This window comes from Thermobia domestica, chromosome 3 (genome assembly GCF_964235325.1).
Source record: "Thermobia domestica chromosome 3, izTheDome1.hap1.1, whole genome shotgun sequence".
Lineage (NCBI taxonomy): Eukaryota > Metazoa > Arthropoda > Insecta > Zygentoma > Lepismatidae > Thermobia > Thermobia domestica.
In genome coordinates this window covers 259,225,018-259,239,748 of record NC_137456.1, presented here as the reverse complement: position 1 = coordinate 259,239,748, position 14,731 = coordinate 259,225,018, and the positions used below count along the sequence as shown (strand labels likewise).

At 36.1% G+C, this 14,731-nt stretch overlaps 1 protein-coding gene across 3 annotated transcripts in view; it reads right to left on the bottom strand.

Annotated features, from left to right (window-relative positions):
- The window catches only part of LOC145681030 (transforming growth factor-beta-induced protein ig-h3-like), a 125,372-nt gene extending 111,226 nt beyond the window's left edge, over positions 1-14,146 (bottom strand). Inside the window, exon 1 of one of the 3 annotated variants that reach the window (XM_081752337.1) lies at positions 13,786-14,146. In XM_081752337.1, coding sequence (XP_081608463.1) covers positions 13,786-13,901 — 116 coding nt within the window. In that variant the 5' untranslated portion in view covers positions 13,902-14,146. The remainder of the gene's footprint in view (positions 1-13,785) is intronic. The other 2 variants (XM_081752336.1, XM_081752338.1) reach the window with 2 other exon arrangements.
- Between the last annotated feature and the right edge of the window lie 585 nt (positions 14,147-14,731).

Genomic DNA, 14,731 nt, shown 5'->3' with positions numbered 1-14,731 from the left:
TCTGAATTACCAAGTCTTTAGATATATAAACGTACACAAAGTTCTGCAAAGTCATTAATTGACACGCGCTGCTCAACAAAAATTGCCGCCACTCATTAATATGTTTTAAAACCAGTTTCGTACTGCCAAAGTACATGGTAATTGTATGTAGTATAGTTTGTGTATATATAGAGAGAGTATATATTTATATAAATTAAGAAATGTCAAGCAACTCTCATTGAATCACTTCACATTGATTGACCCAATGTTGCAAAATGTCGAAATAAGTGATTTGGATTATTATGATACGTAGAGAAATCAGCAAACTATGATCTACAATGGGTAATGGGTTTAAATTATTAAAATCTTGGAGCACCGCATCAAAGTTTTGTTTTGCTCAAAGTTGCCATTTTTGCTATCAAATAAACCACAGACAAGAAAGAGAATAAATTCAACATTAGCAATATGTAAATGATGAGTTGTTTTACTGTAGCCAAATCTCATAATTCTTTAGCGGTCAACTTAAAGAAAACAAAGTAATATGGTCAATAATATACATCTTGCATTTTTTATGAGAAACACCAAGTTCCACAAACGGAGGCCAGAGCTTTCATTAACAAGAATTTTAGGAATAATAAAAAAAAATGCATCAAAAGACTGCGATCTTGGCGAATACCGTAATTAGTTTTTGAATCAGGGGCCACAAAATTTTTGAATGACCTCTAAATCGAGCTTTCGTATTTTCTGCGGAATAAGCACATCATACTGAGTTAAGTCATAGTTTGGGTTTGGCTACACTGTATGTAGTTTTCCAAATATAGGGGAGATGGGGGCATAATGGACACCTTAAGGTTGGAATTGAAATAGTAACGTCATTATGAATGGAAAGTCCATGATTTTGCAGTACAATATTCTTTATTATTTCTTCTAGAATCGTAAATAACTTAGGTGTAAGGCGTGAAAGTTTTACGAAACAAGTTGTATGTGCAAATAAATTGAACTATTGCGAATGACCCTCTTTGGAATATATACATATTAACCAAAAGTATGTCTGTTTCGATAAGAAAATGCTAGTTTCCTTATTCATTGAAAATGTTAATGAAACAATTAGTTGTACAACTATAAAACAATGAGCGGAAAACTATAAAAAACGAAAATAATATTAAAATAAAACTAAATGAAAAACAAAATACAAAGTGGAATAGAGGGGCTATCAAAAAAATTCAAGACTAGGTCTCTAACATGTCAACAGATGACAAAACAGGGACACACGCTCGATCACCTTCATACGTCAGTGTGTTAAGAAATAGCAGACTGTGTGTATCGATAGTTGTGCATTTTGATAATAGGTAGTTTCCAGATCTACTATTGATCGTGCCTTCAAAGCTCGTGTTTCTGTGCCTTTTTAATTATATTACACAATTAAGTCTCATTATTAACAATAATTACTACGAAAAATTCCACAAGACGCACTAACTCGTACTATTCACGGGTACCCAGCTCAATTCGTCACAGGATATTTCGGTTCCCTGTACAATTTCATGGGATCATTTTGCCCCAATACCGATATAACTTTCAAAAACCCTTTATCTGCTATCCGCCATCTTCTACAAGAAAATCATGCATGATTGATGGCCATTGGCCAAACCTTTCTCACTATCTACGTATGTAAGGTTTTATTCAAGTAATTACTTTTTTCAGCAACAGGTAGAACATTGACCACATACCTTATATCGTACTACGAGAAGGGTTTTCTCCGCTTATTTCACACGGTAGCGACGTCTTCCTTTCTCAACACTTCGCGCCACACTAACTACGGGGGCTTGTGCAGTAGTATCAGTTCTTTGTCACCAGAGAAACATCGTTATACACCGGGGTGACCATCTTGCCCGGGGGGTCATTATGTCCCCACTTCCCCTAGGGCGTACAAGAAAATTTTTGATTGAAATACATTGGATCTTTTGATCCAAATGATTAAAAAAAAAAAAGTAGTAGTACAGATTTCTCTTGATTTTTGAATGAATGCAGGGCTGTCCTGCCAATTTGCTCAGCCTTGGACGAAAATAAATTGCGGGCTCAGGGCGTAGATGAGAATTCTACATACAGCATAAATACATCATTTGGCTCGAATTTTGACTGTTTTACATTATCGTTGGCAGCGGTATTTCATTTTGCATACACTTCGCAACATGAATAATATATAGTCGTAAAAAGATATTATAAAAGTGATGGTTCATCATCTTTAAATAGCATATTTTGAATTCCAAGAATGAATTAGAAATAGTAAACTTATCTCTAACCTTATTTTTTTGGCACCGGACCTTTCGAGTGCGGGCCCTAAGCAACCGCGCCACTTTCCCACCCACGGGAGACTCCTGAATGAATGAACCAATTCCATTATGACTATATCAGTCAGATGTTTACATCCATTTATTTCTTCAAAAAAAGAACCACTCATTCATCTAGTCTGTAATATGGTTGACTTCTTAATAAATCACCAACAACAGCTTGTAACCACTCCTTAATGCCATTTTTTTTTAAATACAGTTATTCCTAAAAGTGAACTAGAAGATCTAACGTCTACAGACATCCTTCAAAAGCACATAAGAATGCTTGATGAGTTTTTCAGAAGAATCTAAACTGCGAAACCGTACACACAGACATACAATTTAGAATCTGAAGGTGTGTGTGTATAAGATATGAAAGTGTTAGTGACCCAGAATTCTTTGGAGAGGAATCCGTGAAGAATGTATGGCTGGGTTGACAGTAAGCCTGTGCCAGAAGCTGATGATGAGAAGTGCATTGCTTTGGCAACAGGTGGCACCAATGTAAGAAACACATTTCATCCCATTAAATCACGATACTTAGAAACTCACTCAACCAATTAAACCAATGTTTTTCATTCTGATCGTTTCTTGATCCCGCGCTGAGATATTTGTAGTTTGTAGCAGTGATGCTAACCTGTGGGAAAATCCCATTTTGTGGGATTTTTGACATTTATTTTCCGAATAGGGGTAAAGGGAATTTTCGTAAAAATATGCAGGATATATAGGATTTTTCATACAATTACTTCATCAATGTCAAGAAAAAATCTTACTGAGCTTTCAATAGATATGAAATCAGTCCTAATTGTCAGATTTTGTTGTTATAAACTTGAGAATCTCAAGAAACAAATATCAAGGAACTTAAACTGTAACCTGGTATTTAAAAAAAATATTAATAAAAATAAAGAAGGAAGAAAGAAAATATCAAACGAGAAACAACCAGGTCCGTAGCCAGCCCAAAAATGTACGGGGGGGGGGGCGACCCAACCATATTATAGTTCATTTGAAAGCCTACCGTGAAAATCTTAGGGGAACAGTGAAAATTTAGGGAGGGCCCGGCCCATCCTAGCCCCCCGTGGATACGGGCCTGGAAACAACCAACTTCCGAAACGTTCGACACGTAATAATTGTGGTCTTAGTTTCGTTAAGTTCCATAAAAAAATAATTAAAAAAAAATAAAAAACTACAGCACAAAAACTTGCTTAAACTTTGAAGTTCTGACATGTACAGTCATGTCCAAAATGATTGTCGTATATGTATAACTGCCTTGTTGTGGGAATATACTTTGATAATGATTTTGTAGGGTACTTTTAATGCTGTTACTATGCATATAATTGGGAAATATATATTTGTAGTAAATTTCATAGGAAAAGAATTATAAATACGACAATTAGAATGAGTAAAACAAAATGTTGCTGTTGGACAAGCAAATATTTTTTTCGTTATATTGTTCTTATTTACTGCTCTTTTGACATGAAATTTACCACATACACGTCTTTGCCCATTAATACACATACTAACATTATAAGAAATAGGCCCTACCTGGCAAAATCGTTATCAAATTATATTTCTACAACAACATATTTATAGTCATGCGACAATCATTTGGGACATGACTGTACTCGTTTCCGTCAAAATTTTCGATTATTTCTTCCAGTTAAGGAAGATACCTATTCATAAACTATTTGATAAATGTATAAGATCAGAATTTAAGGATATTTCACCTATATATTGAAGAAAGCGAGTGACATACAGCAGTTTCACTTTCCTTATTTTATAAGTTATGAAGTATTTTAAACTAGTACAGTGTAGGAAATTCAAGAACAAAATAGAAATTTCTGCCTCTCGAGATGGGATTTTGTAACGTTTCAGGTTGGCATCACTGGTTTGTAACGATTTATCACTGGTCAGTATTCTTTGATGGAATAGCTTTCCAAACACAAGGTTAAATTTGGCAACATTTTGAGACCATTCTTTTAAGCTCAAGAGGTAGACGATTAGATTGATAATTATTATTGCCCATGAGACTGGATTTGGGACTGTCTTGTCTGAACTAGTGGTGGTCACAAAAACCGGTTTTTCGGTTTTCAGTTTTTAGAAAAACCGAAACCTGTTTCTGAAAATTTTCAAAAAATCGATTTGAGTTTTTCACCGGAACCGGTTTCGGTTTTCTTCAAAACCGGTTCGGTTTTCTCCTAAACCGGTTATCGGTTTTCTCCAAAACCGGTTCGGTTTTTCACCTGATCCGTTTTTTTTTCAAAATTTGTTCTATTTCTGACGAGAATGGTGTTTCGTTGTTCTCCGGAAACCGAATCCATTTCCACAGAAATAGTTTTATGTGTTTGCGAAAAGTTTTCACCGAAACCAGTTTCGGTGAAAACCGAACCGATTTTTATAGAAAACCAAAATGTCGGTTTTTCAGGTTTCGGTTTTTATAGAAACCGGTTTTCGGTTTTTATAAAAACCGGTTTTGCCCATCCCTAGTGTCAACAAAGGTGTAGTGAAAGTGATTATTTGTCTCGAAAGTATATTTGTTTTTATTGAAAGAGCTCTGTCTTATCTGCATGTCGTCACGAAAATTCTACCTCGTCTCATAAGCAACACTAACTGATAAATAGTGAGTTCAGCGCACAAGAGAATCAAATCCATTTTTTTTGGGGGGGGGGGCGTAATTTTGGAAATGCTTCAACTTTAAAATCTCCATCTGAAACTTCTTTCAGAGCTTAAGAGAATCAAGTTCAGCTAGCAGCGTATCTATAAGCTTTATGTCTATTTCTCTCTCAACTTTGGTGATTGGACTAGATTCCCTGGTGCTCTGAATGCCTCTTATATCGATAATATATTTAAGATATCAAATATAATATTTAAGACAAATATCCGGGAAGTAGTCTGGAGAAGTCGTCTTTGCAATCGTGGATGAAATAAAACCTGCCCAATCACTCTTTTGAACAATTGATAAGTCTTAAATCTATTGTATGTGGGTCGGTAACCAATCGTAGGTGATGTCGAGTGCACCTCCAATTTCTGGAAGGGAAGTTCTGGTGGGTTACTTGTAATTAACATTCAAACTATAGCGTGTCGATACCGCATCTTGTTCTTAGATGCAAAGAAGTGAATCACTGCTGTTTCAACTTCCTGCTGGTTGGTGAAGCATCATGATTTCAGGAAGTGCGCCATGGACCAAAATAGGTAGTAATTTCAAGGGACAAGGTCAGGACTATATGCAGTGTGTGAAATCAGTTCGATACGATAAAGGTACTGATTTTTTGTTTGTGTTTTTCGAGTCGAGTGTAGTTTTGCGTTATCCTGTTGCAGCAGGGCGCACTTTCGGTTCATCAAGGTAGGATAATTTTTCACTTATATAAAGGCGAAGTCAAACAAATGAACTTCCTAAAACTTTTTTTTTTTTTTTTTAAGAATAATTTATTTGTACATTTGCTACAACCTGTGATTCTAATTTTGCACAGTGTTAAAACCCATGTTTCAAATGTTAATAATAATGAATAATGCACGCAGTCTAGGCATGGCGAGTTATTAATGTTTTTACATTCTGAAATAGACTTTCAATTCGCTTTTAGAAAAGTCAAGGGCCTGCCTGCAAAAATCTTGCTGGGTCCCCTGTTCTCATCTAGAAATAACTTGCGTACCAAAGAGATGATAAAGTCAAACCCAACCAACTTAAGAATATTCTACAAATTTTTGTGGCTTGTAATTTGTATTTTAATGAAAACTTTGCACCTCTTAACAGCATGGGCGGAGGTATGGGGGGCATTTTTGACAAGAAATAAAAATGCCAAATATAAGATGGCCACCTACCAAGATCTGTTTATGAAGTATTCCACAGGTCCGAGACCAACTAAAAGGTTTGCACCCCAGCAGAAAATTCCTAACTCCGCTTATGCTTAACAGTCCGATATCCTTTATACTTTCAAATAATCCATGAGGGACACATAGAAAATCACAACCATTTGGAGTTCTGCTTCTATTAGTTCAAATAGCTTCTGTTTCTGATACCAGTATATCACAATCGATCGAAACTGTGATATGGTTGAGAACCTTGACAGAGGAAGGATCAGATGATAAAACCCAAGTATGATAAAACATAGTGTTTGGGTGTGCGGAAGAAGTAATTTTATGGGGAAAATAACGGCATATAACGTAAAACATACAAGAAAAATATAAAACTTACAGGAAAAAGTAAGACCGCCCAACCCTAATGATGCTCACTATACCTCAGAATCGCATTTACTCGACTACAGCGAAATTAAACTACCGCTAAGTTTAGAGTTTTTCTCTAATATCTTCAAAACAAATAAAAATATTCGAAAAGCAGAAACGTAGTTAACTAGACAATACGATTTTGCATGTGATACCTTTACCACAAGTCACCTATCTGCCTTTGGTATTCTGCTATTTAAAGAACCCGCAAAAAATGCTAAATCTCTCCACAGTTGCAAATCGAAAGCAGATAGATGAGTTGTGATAATGGTATCATATGCAAAATCGTATTGTCTAGTTCACTACGATTCTGCTTTTCGAATATTTTTATTTGTTTCGAACGTATTACAGAAAAACTCTGAAATTAGCGGTAGTTTATTTTTCCTGTAGTGAAGACCCTTAAGTTTCCATTAGCTAAATTTTGCGCTTACTAAGCTGATTGGGGTCGGGTGAGCAAGCTAAGAAGAATGTAGGTCTAATTGAGGAAAATAGAGGGTAATTAGTAGAGCAGAAAGAAAGAGTTTAGAGAAGCCAATATTGTATAGAAAGTCCTACTAGTAAAAAATGTTCACACTTGGATACATTTCTAATTGAACTTTTTATACTAATTTCTAATCGCACTTTTCACAATAATTAGTACCTTTTATACTAATTTCTAATTTTACTTTTCATATTAATTTCTAATAGCACTCTTTATACTAATATCTAATTGCATCTTTTACACTAATTTCTAATTGCACTTTTTATACTAATTTCTAATTGCATTTTTATCCTAATTTGTAATTGCACTTTTATGCAATTGCATTTTTATACTAATTTCTAATTGCACTTTTATGCAATTGCATTTTTATACTAATTTCTAATTGCACTTTTATACAATTGCATTTTCATACTAATTTCACTTTTGACACCAGTTTCTAATTGCACTTTTTATACTAATTTTTAATTGCATTTTTATATTAATTTCTAATTGCACTTTTTACACTAGTTTCTAATTGTATTGTATACTAATTTCTAATTACACTTTTTATACTAATTTCTATTTGCTCTTTTTAAACTAATTTCTAATTGTACTTTTATACTAATTTCTAATTGTACTTTTTACACTAGTTTCTAATTGCACTTCTTATACTAATATCTGATTGCACTTTTTATACTAATTTTAATGCAGTTTTTGTACTAATTTTTAATAGCAATTTTTATAGTAATTTCTAATTGCGCTATTTTTACTATAAACGTAATCAAGCAAGTTCCGTCGCTTTATCACCTTCCACCTTCGAATATCGATATGTAACCTAAGACGTACCTGGAAGATCAAAAATAGTCTCCATCAGATCGACGATCTTCTATGAACGTTCTGGAAGGCGATGGATTCCATTGCGGTAGAACTTAGTGGGAAGGTATCAAGTGAATTTTTCACCTCTGCTAGGGATTTGAACTGGCGTTCTCTAAGGTGATTGTCTAAGGAATGAAACAGGTGATAATCGGACAGTGCAATGTGCGGTCATTATGGTGGATGCAATAGTGTTTTCCATCCAAGGGGTAGAATGGTGTCCCAGGTCATTCTAGTCACGTCGGGCTTAGCGTTGTCCTGTAACAGGAGGAACCCTTTGCGATTCAGAAGTACTGGCTCCAGAGTTTTGAGTTTTACTTGAACACGGCTCCACTGCTCACAGTACACGGTTGCATTCATGTTCTGACCAGCTGGTAGCAGTTCCCGATGCACGATGCCGCGAGCATCCACCAAAAACACAGGAGTACCTTCTTTTGTGCAGTGCTGGTTTCGGCTGTTTTGGAACCGGTTCATGGGATGCTAACCAATGATAACGGCGCTGTGGAGCTTCGTACAGGACTCACTTCTCATCATATGTCAACATCCTGTCCAGAAATGGTTCTTTCCTCAGAAGAGACAGCAAAGAAACACAGGTGTCTGTTCGCGTTGCCTCCTGACCCGGAGTCAAATCATGGGTAACCAATCAACCCAACTTGTAGTGCTTCCTAAGTTGATGGAGGTGTTGTCGAATGGTTTCTCCACTCACACTGAATTGTAGTTCCAGTTCCTCACATGTCTGGGCACTGTTCGCCTCAATTGCTACCTGAAGATCTTCATTTTGTACGTGTTGGTCTTCCGGTACGTGGTGCGTCTTTGAGTGTTTCATCACCGTCCTTAAACTTGTTAAACCACCGAGAAATTGTCCGCGTAGTCACGACACAAAAGACCTGGCATACGCTGCAGCGGCGTTTGACCCCAGTTTGAACTTGTACAGTATACACGCTTTTATGTCGCTCTGTGGAGGTCCCATGTTCACTCTGTCTTTATGCAAGTTCACGGTGTAACTGAAGTATGTTGAATATACCCACACCAACAACTGACCTAGCCTTATTTCCGGTATGAGGGCCAATGAAACACAGATCTCCACAAAAATAGACAGAACTTTCTTGGTTACCTTTATAATTTCTATTGCACTTTCTATACTAATTTATAATTGCACTTTTATACTAATTTCTAATTGCAGTTTTTGTACTAATTTCTAATTATGCTTTTTATAATAATTTCTAATCCCAATTTTTATACATGTTTTTAATTGCACATTGATGCTAATTTGCATTTCCTCTTTTATATTAATTTCTAACAGCTTTTTAAATACTAATTTCTAATTGCAGTTTTTATACTAATTTCTACTTGTTCTTTTTATAGTAATCTCTAATTACACTTTCTATACCAATTTCGAATTGCACTTTTTATACTTTTTTCTAACGGCATTTTTTTACTAATTTTAATACACTTATAATACTAATTTCTAACTGTATTTTTTTTTACAAATTTTTAACTACACTTTTTATACTAATTTGTAACTGCATTTTAATAGTAATTTCTAATTGGACTTCTTATACTAATTTATTGCACTTTTTATATTAATTTCTAATTGCAGTTTTTATAGAGATTTCTAATTGCACTTTTTATACTAATTTGTATTTGCTCTTTCATACTAATTTCTAACTGTACCTTTTATACCAATTTCTAATTACACTTTTTATACTAATTTCTAATTGCACTTTTTATACTAATTTGAGGACGCTGAATCCAATGGAAGTATTATTAAGTATATCAATATATCGTTTCATAAGATCACAAGAAAAGTGATATAAAAATGGGATATTTATGGTTATTTATATCCGAAATTTGAAGGAGACACGATGGCTGAGTAGAAGGGGGCAGTGGCTTTTATTTGTCGAGTCAAGTCCTTGCTTTTATCCCCACCCAAGTAAGTTTGTGGTGGACAACATCGTGCTAGTGGGTTTTCTCGGGGTACTTCCATTTCCTCCCACTGTCTCATTCCACCAATTCTTCCATCATTATTCACTTGCTTTAAACATCGTCTCCCTTAGCCTAAAGGTCATAATCGTGGGACGTTAAACTTCAAAACTTCGTAAATTTGAAATCCCATTTCTCGGCACCCTATGCATGTGTATTTTTAAAAATAATTTATAGTGGAATGATCGTTCGTTCAAGTGATTGGCGAATAGTTGTGATGAGACCAACATTTGCAAACTGAATATGCATTTTCAGGAGCCATATTGTTTCCTTGGTTCTTTAACAATGGGCTTACTTTCATCAAACTAACAGATTAAAGTAGAATCTAAACAAATACGAAGTCACCAACGACTGACCTTGAACTATTTCAGGACAGGGGATGAATAGTTAAAACCCATCTTCCCGTTGTTGAATGTAGTTAAAAATCGGGACTCGGTTTACTTTCCGTCTCGTCGCATATTTAAATAGCATTGAAATATCATTAAACAAAGGAAACGGAATTGAGCAGTGTATGTGAATACATTAGTTTGAACAAAGATAGGTAAGAGAAAGCCATTGTTTAGATATTTAAATATGTCCATTAGACGGAAATGAAAACATTTGTCTGTCTTGATTAAATATGCTTTAAAAATAAATGAATACCTTTAATTTTCTTTGCAGCATTTCTTCTCTAAAGACAGATGACGATAAATTGAAAAGAGCAATGATGGATTAAGTGCTCATGTAACAAAATACGTAGAAACATACTTTATAAGATGAAGTTCATATATTTCAACTCCAGGCAATGAAATTATTGGAAGCCTTAAAGAAAATACGCATGACATTGCATCAAAATCAAATAATTTTTTACGAAAGTTTATGCGTAAACTCTCAATTTCGGGGAGTTTTTACTGGTTATTTATGCACTTATTTATTGTCAACTTATCTCTCAAACTTGAAAGAAAGCACAGACCAAGATTCATTAAAATCAGAAAATTTTACGAAAATTATTGTAGAAGACAGTCATAAATTGAATCACATGGTTAGAAACTTGTTTGCAGGAGAATAATGATAAATGCTATAGCATACACACTTAACAGCCAAATCATTATATCCTCCCGCTACTTTTTGAACGAAGTCGTTAAGCTGATGTAAAAGGCACGGGGCACAGCGGAACCGATCGAAGACATTGATAAGGATTTCACTCAATCAGTCATTGTGGTGCTCGTGAGTAGAATGGGGAAGGCCGGCAATATACTGTATTTCAGAGTTTGATAGGGGCCAAACGGCTGAGAATGACCATCTTGAAAACAGCGCGGTTTAATGAGTGTTAGCTATTAGTGTCTTCCAAAGGTAAGAAAAGAACACTGAAACCATGAGTAGACGATGAGGCATCGGTTAGCCACACCTCATTAAAGATCTCGGACGTCATAGACTGTCGAGGTTTATGAAACAGGCTAGGGCGCAAACTATGGCACAATTAATAGCATATCTACTTTATCAATGGATAAAGTACGAGTTTGTCTGAGCACACAGTTCACTATACACTATTAAGTAGAGACTTCCGTACCTGAGGTCTTACACACATACTAAATATTAACATCACGACATCGTCGATTACGACTGGAATGGAAACATACCGATCATCATTGGACTGCCGAGCAATGGCACAACCTTGCATGGTAAGATGAATCATATTACTGCCTCCATCATATTAATGGCCAGATCAGAATTTGACGTCTTGCAGGGAAACAGCTGCTCGAGACGTATAGAGTAAGGCGACCACAGGCCGGTAGCTCCATTATGACTTCACATGGTTACCCATAGGCTCAATAGTGCGTGTGGAGAGCATCATGATGTCTCCTAGATATCGGCAGGTCACTACTGATCGTGTACACATATTCATGTAGGCTATGTTTATAGCTGGCAATGGTATCCTTCAGCAGGATAACGCTCTCTGTCATAAGGAGAACATTGTATTGCAGTTGTTCGAGGAGCACTGCGGTAACTTTTAAATGCTGCAATGGCCCCCAAATTCATCCGATATTAACCCAATGGAACATCGTTTGGATGTCATTAAACGTCAGATACGAGTTCATCGCCTTCCTCTGCGGAACTTACAAAAAGTAAGTTACTTTCGTATGCATAAGTGGTGCGCCATTCCTCCAGCCATCTACCAAGGCCTCATCGTTTCCACTCCAAACTTCATTGCTGCTGACCTGTGAGCCAAAGGAGGACACATTAGATGTTAATGTAGTCGTCGAAATAAGATATTAGAAAGCATCCATGATTTTGAGTTCTCAATTTGGCGCTCTGGTGCATATACTATTCCAACCGCCAAAAGGTAGAGTAGCCTATTTCATTTTTGATTTGCAGCTAAATTTATACATTGGCGTGTGCCTAGAACCCAGGAATCCGTTTAGCTGAGCACTTCCAGAAAGCAGAGCGTTATTGAAGATATATGTTTAAAATTACTTTTTTTTGTCCGATAGGATTTTCTAAATTCAAATCATTATTGTTGTGGGAGAGTACTTGAGTAATTGCAGTTTAACATCTCTCTTCAATACCGAGGCTGTGTGAGATGGAATCTCCTATTCGCATTTTTACTTGTTGAGACTATCCACACAGAAACACATGCATTAACAACTAGGCCACAAAGGGCCGCTATAGATTTCTTTTTTTAAAAAATCAGTTTAACGTTCCACGATTGAGGTCTGTTAGGCTAATAGAGACGGATGATTAAGGCAAGTGAATGATAATGGAAGAATTGGTGGAATGAGAATGTGGAAGGAAACGGTAGTACTCTGAGAAAACCACGATGTTGTCCACCACAAACTTACTTAGCCGGGAATCGAACCAAGGACCCCACACACCAGAGGTAAGCGCTCTACCACTGAACCACCGTGCCCACTATAGGGAGAGTATGGGTGCAAAAAACACTAATTTAAACATTACAGGGACATATGTTTTCCTCACCCCGTAAGTGTAGTATCTGTGGAATTGGATATTGAGGTCACTTAAAATTAGTATGCCAATATTTAAATCAAGAAATAAACCGATGAAATGTAAATATGTGTTAATAATTAATTAATTCTAATCCAAATTACTAAATAAATACAAAAGCTCTCGTCATTGTATACAGGTACACGGCTCATGGTATACGGTATAGCTCTCATGGTATAGGATACAATATTTTGTTTCAGAGTTAATAGTAAGGAAACTGGCATAAAAGAAGCTAATAGTACATAACTAAACTTAATCAAGGAACTATTTAAATAAATACATTGAAAAAAGTTTTCCCTAAGGAAATAAAAAAAAACTAACATACGAAGTGTTATTCTCGTAGTGCAATCTTTTGCTAATGAATTTTCACATAGCGAATTACTCCCAGTTATACAATTCTCTCTGCCTGTCTGTAGAGCCGCGGTGGCTTACTGATGGAGCGCTCACCTCTGATGCGTAGTGTCCTTGTTTCGATCCTAGCTCCCGTCAAGTGATTTAGGGATTTAGGATTTGGATTTCTGGGCTTTCGGCATCTAAGGCCATTTAGCCCTTCACGATTTGAAGGATGACGTCCCTCGGCGAGCACACAGTCCGGAGAAACGGAAGGAATAAAGGATTGGGAAAGGAAGGAAGCGGCCTGGGACCTATAAGTTAGGTACCACCCCGGTATTTGCCTGGTGTGAATGAGGAAAACCCAAGAAAACCTCAGTCAGGGTGGCTGGCCTGAAAAAGCTGTTACACTTTTTCGACCGAGTGACCCCACCGGGAACCGAACCCGGGGCCGCTCACACCGTCCCGTATAGTGAATCTTGTAGAATAACACGTATGCGTATTTCTCAGGGATTCTCCCGTTTCCTACCACTTTCTTTATTTCATCATTATCATCCATTTCATTACCACCGTTCATAATCGTGGCACGTTAAACTAAAAACTCGAAGGAAGAAAAAAAAAGACAACTATACTTACCCGTGGAATTTAGCTAAAGATTCCCAATAGGAGTAATCTCTTTTACACTGAATTTCTTGAATTATTAACACACACATGAAGAAAACAAAAACCACACAACGATTAGCCATTTTCATCTAAGAACAACTGATTTTCACACAGTCATATTATATTACAATTTATTATTATTATTCTTGTGAACTCTTTAGTGCAGCATTTGACGAAATGTTTTACAAGCGCAGTCACAGCTCGTATGGCGTAATCCTCTTCCAACGCTATCAAAGTATGAATGTAGTGTGCTTCTGTGCTTTGTTGATGGCAGAAGCAGTCGGCGCCTGCGGATGGCTACAAGCTGTCTGCTAGCTTCATTCGTTGAGATCAGATGATAGATGCTAGTTGCTTGCTCGGTCATATGTCATTCGCCCTAAACAGACAAGCTGAACAAAAACTAAAAGCGCATTATTCTTCATCAGCTGAGTACAGTTGAAATTACTTTGTAGACATCGTTTGAGAAAAAACTGCAGGGGCAGCGGTATTTTGTGTTGTTTTGGTTTTGTGTTATATGCTCTTATTATCATGTCTATGTCAAAATAACTTAGATTGTGTCAGGTCTGTTACATTAAAGCATTAATCAATTTAGTATCTCTGGACAACATGTCTCAACATTAAATTTCTACTGTGCATTACAAACCCTCTTTTCAGTGATAGGAATATACATGTTATTCACAAAATATAACGCGGTTTTAAAAGTTCATAAAAAGAATTATTTATCCCCGTCTAGAGATTCAGTATATATCGTTTGCAGCAGCAACTATCTAGTATTATATCAGCATTTGTACAGTAAACTTTTGAAGGAAAAATATAAGCTAAAAATGTACTTAACATAGCAAAGAGGGCAGCGATGTAGGTTAATCTAGAAATTTGAATTCCTTTTATCACATTTTTGGGCTGAAAAAATATAATTACT